This window comes from Schistocerca nitens, chromosome 8 (assembly GCF_023898315.1).
Source record: "Schistocerca nitens isolate TAMUIC-IGC-003100 chromosome 8, iqSchNite1.1, whole genome shotgun sequence".
In the NCBI taxonomy this organism is placed as follows: Eukaryota; Metazoa; Arthropoda; class Insecta; order Orthoptera; family Acrididae; genus Schistocerca; species Schistocerca nitens.
This window is the reverse complement of record NC_064621.1, coordinates 114,254,925-114,266,525: the sequence shown is the minus strand read 5'-3', so window position 1 is coordinate 114,266,525 and position 11,601 is coordinate 114,254,925. Positions and strand designations below refer to the sequence as shown.

General features: G+C 43.1%; 1 protein-coding gene across 2 annotated transcripts in view; it reads right to left on the bottom strand.

Moving 5' to 3' along the window:
* Positions 1-10,878: 10,878 nt before the first annotated feature.
* LOC126198989 (myogenesis-regulating glycosidase-like) overlaps positions 10,879-11,601 on the bottom strand; it is a 210,321-nt gene continuing 209,598 nt past the window's right edge. For both annotated transcript variants that reach the window (XM_049935658.1, XM_049935657.1), the window contains exons 6-7: positions 11,328-11,519; positions 10,879-11,228 (exon numbers count right to left, since the gene is read on the bottom strand). In XM_049935658.1, coding sequence (XP_049791615.1) covers positions 11,098-11,228; positions 11,328-11,519 — 323 coding nt within the window. In that variant the 3' untranslated portion in view covers positions 10,879-11,097. The remainder of the gene's footprint in view (positions 11,229-11,327; positions 11,520-11,601) is intronic.

Genomic DNA, 11,601 nt, shown 5'->3' with positions numbered 1-11,601 from the left:
ACTGATCTTTCGCTAAAATGGGACATAAGCTCTGGGCGACAGCCACTCTTTGGGACGACCATACCGCCTCACCAGTGTCGTCCACGGCAGGAGGCAGTGAGCTGAACTCGTCAAGATGAAAACTGACGGTGAAAGAACGCTTTCTACAGTATATAGATTTGCAAGGGGATGGGAAAACATGAGAAACAAAATGCGACTGGAATCTACTGTACTGAAATGGAGGTCAGCAGTAGTTGCGTAAGTTTGGTAAGGCAGGCCAGGTTTGGCTCAACCAAATTAATTTTTACCGGGGCTGAAAATTCGCGAGTCACTACATGCAGCCGCTATCATTGGTGAAATCTTACTCCAGTCTTACTGTGGGACGGAATCTCTGTTTTCTGCCCACAGTCTAAGAGTGAAAAGTGTATTACTAGTTAATCACCTGTAATTTTTTAAGAGTAGGGAGACTGCTAGCATTTATGTTGGACGGAACTTGGAAGTTCCACAGCGATTGGACAACGAGATACAGATCTGGTAGAACCAACAAAAGTTCTAGAAGGAGAGGGTATGAACACTTTTTTTACCGGTACAGCTATAGAAAGGGAACAAGGGAACATTCGGTCTTCGTCTGCACTTCCAGCAGCTTTGTCTGATAGATGGCCGTTTTGAGATTTCGTCTCAGAGACGGTCACGGATGATCCTGGGGCCGAACTTGTAACTTTCAGCCATCACTACAGGCATTCTCTCTGAGTTGTAGGATGATTATACACACGAGAAACGATCCTGAACGATGCGACGAAGCGGACTTGAAGTTATTTGTTCCGACTTACGGTCTTGCTTTTCTGAATTAATTCATACATTCATCTAGTTGAACCCATCTTGTGCACAGACAAGGGTGCGGGTGTTAAAATGTACTCCTCTGGGCTTTCCTTTAATCGGTTAACTAATTCAGCAGTCATCGGCGGTTGACATCGGTATAGCAAATTATACAGTATTTGCATTCTGTTTCATTTCCCCTTCCTCACCACATCCTCCCCCCCCCCCCCCCCCCCGTGCCACGTATTATTGTGTATCTTCAAGAACCCACTTACGCCTGTTTCAATTTAATAATTACTTGTAACATATCTGTTCCTTGTTTGGAGTCAAGTCCATGCGTTTTAGCAATAAACAGTATTTCATTGTGACCTTCAGTTTCATTCCGTATTTTGATGAAAACCTTTCTCATTATTTCTATGGGCGTTATGGTGCCCATAATTCGTATTTAATTGGGCCACCCCTGTTCAACCTGTTCAAGCTCAGATGTTCAATGACGTCCGTTGCCCGACTTCGTCTTATAATTCCATATGACATTATGGGGAGTGGTTCGTTCACAGATCTTTATATCACGCGGCATCCTTAAAACTCATTCATAATCTTACACCGACAGCAACTGAAGTTCAGTTTCCTTTCTTTTTAATTATGCTCGTAACTACGTCTTCGTCTTCTGTCTGTTCCTGCAGCTGTAGGCTTCTTTTCTTGCTTCTTATTATAGTTCCCTCTATTGCTCACTGAACGTCTCGTCTCGGTGGTTTAAATCACAACTGTTAATATTCAGTGACTCTACACTAACTTTCTCAGACGCAACATGAAGCCTAGTTTACAAATCACGACTCAGTTCATTTACAGCACTGCAGTGTGTGTATCGCATTGTAACATTTCGTACCACAAATTTCTTTAACATATACCCACAATGGCAATCTACAAGAAACGTGTTACAAATATCTATAGTATCAATACCTACAGCTATACGTTGTAAAGGCAATGTTAAGTCTAGTTAATTTCCTATCGAACAAAATATCATTAAATATGTCACTGAACTTGACATTTGGTCTAGAAATTCGGATTCTAATTATACACTACTGGCCATTAAAATTGCTACACCAAGAAGAAACGCAGATGATGAACGGGTATTCATTGGACAGATATATTATACTAGAACTGACGTGTGGTTACATTTTCACGCAATTTGGAGGCATAGATCCTGAGATATCAGTACCCAGAACAACCACCTCTGGCCGTAATAACGGCCTTGATATGCCTGGGCACTGAGTCAAACAGAGCTTGGATGGCGTGTACAGGTACAGCTGCCCATGCAGCTTCAACACGATATCACAGTTCATCAAGAGTAGTGACTGGCGTTTTGTGACGAGCCAGTTGCTCGGTCACTATTTACCAGACGTTTTCAATTGGTGAGAGATCTGGAGAATGTGCTGGCCAGGGCAGCAGTCGAACATTTTCTGAATCCAGAATGGCCCGTACAGGACCTGCAACATGCGGTCGTGCATTATCCTGCTGAAATGTAGGGTTTCGCAGGGATCGAATGAAGGGTAGAGCCACGGGTCGTAACACATCTGAAATGTAACGTCCTCTGTTCAAAGTGCCGTCAGTGCGAACAAGAGGTGACCGACACGTGTTAGAAATGGCACCCCATACCATGACGCCGGGTGATACGCCAGTATGGCGATGACGAATACACGCTTCCAATGTGCGTTCACCGTGATGTCGCCAAACACGGACGCGACCATCATGGTGTTGTAAACAGAACCTGGATTCATCCGAAAAAAAAAATGACGTTTTGCCATTCGTGCACCCAGGTTCGTCGTTGAGTACACCATCGCAGGCGCTCCTGTCTGTGTTGCAGCATCAAGGGTAACCGCAGCCATGGTCTCCGAGCTGATAGTCCATGCTGCTGCAAACGTCGTCGAACTGTTCGCGCAGATGGCTGTTGTCTTGCAAACGTCCCCATCTGTTGACTCAGGGATCGAGACGTGGTTGCACGATCCGTTACAACCACGCAGATAAGATGCCTGTCATCTGGACTGCTAGTGATACGAGGCCGTTGGGATCCAGCACGGCGTTCCGTATTACCCTCCTGAATCCACCGGTTCGATATTCTGCTAACAGTCATTGGATCTCGACCAACGCGAGCAGCAATGTCGTGATACGATAAAGCACAATCGCGATAGGCTACAATCCGACCTTTATCAGAGGCGGAAACGTGATGGTACGCATTTCTCCTCCTTACACGAGGCATCACAACAACGTTTCACTAGGCTACGCCGGTCAACTGCTGTTTGTGTATGAGAAATCGGTTGGAAACTTTCCTCATGTCAGCACGTTGTAGGTGTCGCCACCGGCGCCAACCTTGTGTGAATCCTCTGAAAAGCTAATCATTTCCATATCACAGCATCTTCTTCCTGTCAGTTAAATTTCGCGACTGTAGCACATCATCTTCGTTTTAATGGCCAGTAGTGTATGAATGCGTGGTGTCTGAACTTTGAGAAGATATCCTTTCCGTTCTTTCCCTCTCCACCTTCAGTTTACATATAACTGGTGTTCTACCACCTCCTTATCACTCATTTTGCACATTGTTGCAGAGTTTTGCGGAAAACATTGATATTTATAAGTCTGCTTATATCTAAAGCTGAGAAACACTCGTAAGTAAAGGGATTATGGATTGATAATTAGCTAAAACGTGTATCAAATGAATGATGCTGACAAATGAACTGTTCTGTGTATGATTAAATCCAATTTACGTCTAAGTTACACTATAAAACAACGTACTTTGACGTCATCGGGAAAAGATGATGAACGCTTCATTTTCAATGATAAACTGAGCGCCATTTTGTGGTCTCATTGTCAAGGAGACAGCAGTAGTCAGTAGGGGCTAAAGTAGCATCAGGCGCGTAAAATTAGGTTAGCACTATAATACTGGTTTTAGCTGAAACTGAAGATAAAACATACTAGTTGTAAATACACTCCTGGAAACGGAAAAAAGAACACATTGACACCGGTGTGTCAGACCCACCATACTTGCTCCGGACACTGCGAGAGGGCTGTACAAGCAATGATCACACGCACGGCACAGCGGACACACCAGGAACCGCGGTGTTGGCCGTCGAATGGCGCTAGCTGCGCAGCATTTGTGCACCGCCGCCGTCAGTGTCAGCCAGTTTGCCGTGGCATACGGAGCTCCATCGCAGTCTTTAACACTGGTAGCATGCCGCGACAGCGTGGACGTGAACCGTATGTGCAGTTGACGGACTTTGAGCGAGGGCGTATAGTGGGCATGCGGGAGGCCGGGTGGACGTACCGCCGAATTGCTCAACACCTGGGGCGTGAGGTCTCCACAGTACATCGATGTTGTCGCCAGTGGTCGGCGGAAGGGTGCCCGTCGACCTGGGACCGGACCGCAGCGACGCACGGATGCACGCCAAGACCGTAGGATCCTACGCAGTGCCGTAGGGGACCGCACCGCCACTTCCCAGCAAATTAGGGACACTGTTACTCCTGGGGTATCGGTGAGGACCATTCGCAACCGTCTCCATGAAGCTGGGCTACGGTCCCGCACACCGTTAGGCCGTCTTCCGCTCACGCCCCAACATCGTGCAGCCCGCCTCCAGTGGTGTCGCGACAGGCGTGAATGGAGGGACGAATGGAGACGTGTCGTCTTCAGCGATGAGAGTCGCTTCTGCCTTGGTGCCAATGATGGTCGTATGCGTGTTTGGCGCCGTGCAGGTGAGCGCCACAATCAGGACTGCATACGACCGAGGCACACAGGGCCAACACCCGGCATCATGGTGTGGGGAGCGATCTCCTACACTGGCCGTACACCACTGGCGATCGTCGAGGGGACACTGAATAGTGCACGGTACATCCAAACCGTCATCGAACCCATCGTTCTACCATTCCTAGACCGGCAACGGAACTTGCTGTTCCAACAGGACAATGCACGTCCGCATGTATCCCGTGCCACCCAACGTGCTCTAGAAGGTGTAAGTCAACTACCCTGGCCAGCAAGATCTCCGGATCTGTCCCCCATTGAGCATGTTTGGGACTGGATGAAGCGTCGTCTCACGCGGTCTGCACGTCCAGCACGAACGCTGGTCCAACTGAGGCGCCAGGTGGAAATGGCATGGCAAGCCGTTCCACAGGACTACATCCAGCATCTCTACGATCGTCTCCATGGGAGAATAGCAGCCTGCATTGCTGCGAAAGGTGGATATACACTGTACTAGTGCCGACATTGTGCATGCTCTGTTGCCTGTGTCTATGTGCCTGTGGTTCTGTCAGTGTGATCATGTGTTGTATCTGACCCCAGGAATGTGTCAATAAAGTTTCCCCTTCCTGGGACAATGAATTCACGGTGTTCTTATTTCAATTTCCAGGAGTGTATATTATGAAAATCTTATTATAAGACACTGGTTGTAGATGTAGCAGGGATGTTAATATAATGTACTAAACTTGTGAACTGTGACTTATAGATTTATCATTATAATGAAAATGGAACACACTAGACGCCTCTGACTGGTGGAGACATTCAAACTTGTATGTTTAATATATCTCATACTGCACAAATGTGGATTGCACGTGTACAGTCAGCTAATTGTGCGGTGCTCATATTTCAAACGCTTGTTGCACAAGCTATAAATTAGTCATATTTCACCAAGTCGATTTAAACTCAGCGATGAAGGAGTGTTGATGGAATGATGAGTCTGGTGTAAGTTCTAGTTCTGTAGTCCAAGTAGAATATAATCTTAGACAGGTGTAAAATCTGAACCAATGACACGTACATGTATTATTCAGAACATAATGCCATCTGAAACTGTGGTGATATAGCGGTCTTTTCCTGAAAAGCAATTAAAAAAAAAAGACACTCGATGAAAGTTTGATTTTGCACATATCATTCCGTCAACATTACTCGCAGTTACAGATGGTGCCCACATCTCAGACAACAGTATCTTTGTATAGTAAATAAACAAACTGTTAGGCTTTGCTTATAAATATCTAAGACACACATTCAAAAGGAAGTAATTTATTGATTTAGCTGTGCAAATAGCTGGATGTTCAAATCTTTTCTCCCACGAAATTGTAATATACGAAATAAAATCTACTATTAGAGTATTACACTATCATTTATTAATGACTACAACAAGATGAATACACGAATATTTAGGCACATACTGCTTATAACAGCAATATCGAAAACAGTAGACCTATCCTACTAACTCAATAATACCCTCAACAATGTTTTTAGTATATTTAGACATCTCTTAGACAACAAAATAAAAATCAACAAAAGAATAATAACAACTCATATTTTCCAGAAAAAAACCCCAATTATAGTCTTCCTTGTGCAGAACATGGTGCACCGCCATCTTCTTCCCTAAACTGGTTGTTGATGTAGTGCACCAATTCTGAAAATCGTCTGATGACATGAGTTCAGTTAATATACCACTAGCGGAACATAACCTCACCGAGGCGTGATGTCAAAACTAATGAAAGTAAAACAGAAATACATATTAGCCAGACAACAATGCAAATTATACTTTGCTGTCATATGTATATATAGGAAAGATCTATATAGTTGTGTTATCACTATTATTATTGAAAATCTATGCAGGGGTTAAGAACATATAAGCTACATTCTAGCATATTGTAAGATGCCATCCTCATTAGTCTGGGTCTTCCTGCTCTTTGATAATTATTGACTAGACTTTATGTTTAAGTTTAAAGAGACGCCGTCTTACTGATAGAGGAAGAGCTGCAGCACTTACCGACGCCACCTAATAGGGTGTGTAGTTATAAAACTGGAAAGCAAGATTCGTAAAGTATTGCTAATTCTCTGTGAATATACAAGCTAAATGAATGGTCGCTTAACGATATCTGACGTAAATCTAAGTGTTAGAACACGAAAACTAGAATCTGTATGTGCAAACTAGTCGGGTTTACCCACACATCAACGGGTAAGGGAGTTCTATGGATATTAATTGTCCAGCGGCTTCCACTGCTGGCGACACAGTATTATTCTGTATTAATTCAATTTTGTTTCATTGTCAAATAGTTATTTTCACTTATTTTTTTTTATTAAAGTATGTTTAGCGATATCTATTAATTTAGTTCGGTAGTTGTAAAGAAAATCTTTTACATTGATTTACGTAGATCCAGCGTAATTACCATAACTGACTTGGCGACACGGTTCATGATGAAAAATGGAAGACCATTGTGAAAATGTCTATGATCATTTCAAAAAATGACTTTTCTTACGTAATGTTCGTGAAAATGCCAGCAGGAAATTCGTGATTGAGTTTGATAAGTTTCTTGCAGAAAGTTACCTGCTGATGGTGGCGTCAATTACACAAAAAGAATCTTGAGTTAAGTCGCTGTGTGACGTTGAGTCTAGTGATTATTGAGCTTAATGGCGGAGTTTCCGTGGCTGCAGCACGCTGGAATCGAAAACAGTAGGTATCGGCTTGCTCTTGTCCAATTCATCAACTCATCATCGGACAGTAAAGGTAGCACACTGTTACTATAGCCTTTCTTCACTGCCTCTCACCATACTTAGCTTTCGGTTGTAGTTAGTGCAGTTCATTCCACTCTTACCGCTTTGTGATACAGATGTTAAGAGCCTCCCTCTTGATTCTTTCCCATGATTTTTCTTTCTTAGATCAGTTGACCGCTATATTGTAGGATAATCAGGTACCAGGCAGTACCCGTAACCTCACTGTCATCTTCTTTCTTGAAGCTCTTCGTTTTGTTCTTCATACTGACAGATACAGTCGTCTTCATTTAAAGCTAACCGTCATCTTTATATATTACATCTTTCAGATAAAAATTTAAAATACAGATAAGTACTCACAACAGTCTTTCCAGCAAGTTCTAGTAAAGACACATCAGGCTGTAATTTGAGTCGAATATTCATCTAATCTTTGGTAGCGCAACGGAAAACAGACTCGTGAGTTCAAAGCAAAATGATTAGTTAGTACTACAAAAAGGGGTAAGTCACATAGGGGTGCACAGGTTATGAACTGTTAGTGTGACTGAGGTCGCCTTGTAGTGTACCGTCCGTGCAATTCACATGTTTCTGCAGTTTGTGTAATCTGAAACGTCTTTCGACCTTACTGACAGACTAAACACTAACCTTTGAACACAAAGCGAGGTTTATCTGAGAATTGAATGTGATCTGCAGTAAGTGCTGACCATCGCTGACCTTTACCAACTGTGTACTGTACGTTTTTTGTTGTTGCCTTCAGTCCCTCCTCGTGTGCAAGCCTCTTCATCTCCGAAAATCTACTACAACTCACATCCTTCTGAATATGCTTGCTCTGTTTGTCTTTTGTTCTCCCTCTACGGCTTTTACCATCCACATTTCCCTCCAGTACCAAACTGGTGATCTCTCGATGTCTCAGAATGTGTCGTATCAAGCGGTCTCTTCTTTTACTCAAGTTAAGCCACAGATTTCTTTTCTTCCCTGTTATGTTCAGTACCTCCTCATTGGTCATGTGACCTACTCATCTAATCTTCAGCATTACCACATTTCGAAACCCTCCACTCTCTTCTTGTCTGAGCTCTTTATTCTCCACGTTCCAGTTCCACACAAGACTACATTCCTGGGAAATACCTTCAGAAAAGACTTTTTAAACTTAAATTTATATTCGATATTAATAAATTTCTCCGGAAACGGCTTTCTTGCGATAGCCAGTCTACATTTTGTATAGTGTTTACTTGGGCCATGATCGGTTATTTTATAATAGCAAATCTCATCTACTAGTTTTAGCACGTCTTTTCCTAACTTGATTCCCACAGTATCGCCTGATTTAATTCGCCTATGGTACGCTTCAGTTGATGTGCTTTCTGATGTTCATCTTATATCCTCCTTTCAAGACACTGTCCATTCCACTCGACTTCTCTTCCAAGTTTGTTTCTGACAGAATTACATTGTTATCGGCAAACCTAAAAGTTTTATTTTTTCTCCTTGAATTTTGATTACTTACCTAAAATGCTGAAACACCTGTTAATATGGAATAATACCCGTGGCGTTTGGGAATTTTAGGATATATGTGAGGGTTGCTAGAATTAAACAGGGCATGGAATTGTAGACTGTTGCAGACAGAGAGCTTGCATAAGTACACTATTACGGTAAAAAACAAACGAAGGTTATCAAAAATAGTCACATAAACACCAGATTTGTTAATAACTTTCTCGATTAGAAAACTACACGTTTTACACAAACAGCAGATATGTACTGATGTCATTAATCAACATCTAAATGCAGTCTAAGCAGAAAAGAAGTCGATCACTTAGAGGATACACAAATTATTGATGTGAGAGAATTTAACAGATTGTCACTGGATCAAAGGGAGATTTAGTATGTAGCATTCAAAAAATAAATTCGTTCTATATGAATGCAGCCAGTTATATCTGCCTTGCATTTCTTAAATCAACAGCATGCAGCAATCTCAGTAACAGACTTGCAGCAACGTGAAGTTAAACAGCAATCGACGACTGCTAGGCTGAGCAGAACCAAGACGAGCTACAAGAGTATCTGGGACCACACCAGGCCGGCTTCAGAGAACATTCTTATGGCGCCAGAAACCAGAGAGCTCCCAGTGAGAATTTTTTTTCCTTTTCAATATTATTTAGCCATTACTGTGAGACGTGTCAGTCACTCGTCTGACATGACCAAAGATCTGCTCAAGACTGTGCACAGTCGATGCCGTCTACGTGGGTGCCTCTCTGGATGATGGCGTCATGTTTGCGTATCAATCAAACGAGTCGAGTACAAAAGTGCACACGTTTCAGTATGCACTGGTTTTAAGTTCACGGATGTAAATGAGAGCATGATAGCCAGCGAAGAGGAAGTAACTGTTATGCGTTTTGTTCTCCTGCTAATTTCGTTTCAGACTTTTGTGCGAAGAAAGTTCGCCGAGATTATGCACCATTGTAGCTTAATTACCTTCTTCTTTACGTCGGTAAGATTAGCTTCAGTGTCCTTGCGTGTTACTGGTGTGCTGAGAGTGATTTAGGGAGCCAGATACGCTGAAGATGCTACTCAGTCCATGCGGTCTGACGAAAGATTGCACGATGGTTACCTCTGCAATAAGCTCACACTGTGCACATTCCCATAACTCTCTCAGCATTGTCTGCCTCATATGTTCTTTATCCCTTGAAATTGAACTACTGATTTAAAATATTTCCTACTCAGTCCCTTATTACGGATTGTAACGTTCATGAAATTCTAACACAGAGAATCTGGTAGCAAGATGAATTCCTCTCATTTATGTGCACATGAAAGTTTTGCACGTGGTATCTCAATCTGTATCGTTACAATGTGTTTGAAAAATTTGAGCAAGACCTGTATAATGCTGCACGTGGCCTGACGCGAGTGCAAAAGCCGAGTAGCGTTACAGGAAATTGTGAGAGGCTTGCTCTTCAGTTGGACAAGCCAACTAGAAAAGAAACAGCAGTGGGGCATTCACCAGGAACTGCAGCTGCCTCTATCCGGGTCCAGCGTTCACTGGTATATATGCTGCGAGTGTTTTTGAAGAAGGTCATCCTGAAGCAATTATGCGGAAATGCCATTGTTATTTTCTTTTTTCTCTTATGTTTTGAGTCATCGACCTTCTGACTGGTTTGACGCAGTTCCCCATGAATTTCTCTCTTGTACCAATCTCTTCATTTTAGAGTCGTATCTGGCCGAGCCTAGTGGCTGCGCTGTTTCAGGCGCCATGTCACGGATTGCGCGGTCCCTTCCTCCGGAGGTTCGAGTCCTCCCTCGGGCGTAGCTGTGTTTGTTGTTCTTAACATAAGTTGGTTTAAGTAGTGTGTAAGTTTGGTCCCTTGAGAATTCAAACACATTTGAACATTTAGAGTAGTATTTGCACCTTATTATTTGTTTATGTAATCCAATCTCTGTCTTTCCACACGGTTTTTTACCAGATACTGCTCCATCTAGTACCATATAAGTTATTCCCTGTCGACAGATATCCTACAATACCATCCCTTCGCAGTATTTTCTGTTTGTTCTTGTAGCACAGGAAATGGTCAGAGTGGGCGGGTTGCGTGGCGTAAATCCTTAACAATTAGTACATACATTTATTGATTACATTCAATGACTCCAAACGCATACATAACATAACGTTAAGTGAGGTAGCCAGTGGTCAAATTACCCAAATTCAAATCTTAATATCTAACACAATAGAAATCACACCATTAAAAATGATTAAAGCACTCTTAGTATTAGTTTAAGGATAAGAGTTGATGCTGATAACATATTAATGAATGAGACTGACAAGAGAATTATGTAAATAGGTGGTGGAATGTAGGCAAACAAATGTAGAAAACTACAGTACTGGTGATCCAACTACAAGCTGTTGTAGAAATGAACAGTCGAAGCTGTGAAGAGCCTCCATTGTCGAGATCAGGGTAATCTGGAAAACGGAATGAGTTGATGAGAAATGTTGCATTTCATAAGAATCTGTATTTCTCACGTGAGGTAGAGGTCTTAAGAGTATATAAGTCTTGCCTACCGGAGAGTCGGGTGAAGTAAGGCAGGACGCTGAGTGGAGCCGAGTAGTTGGTGAGCCAGATAGGGCCGTCTATGATTGGGTGTTTTGGGTCCGCCTCGTCCCTCCAGATGCCCTTGGGCAGGTAGATGTCGCGGCTGACGGCGCCCTCCTCCAGCACCGGCGCCACCAACAGGTCCTCTCCCAGCAGGAACTCTGCACAGAAGACACGGGACACGTCACAAACGTTTGCAAAGTCCCGCCCCTTTAGCACCAAAAGAGCGGTGTAGAAATGTCT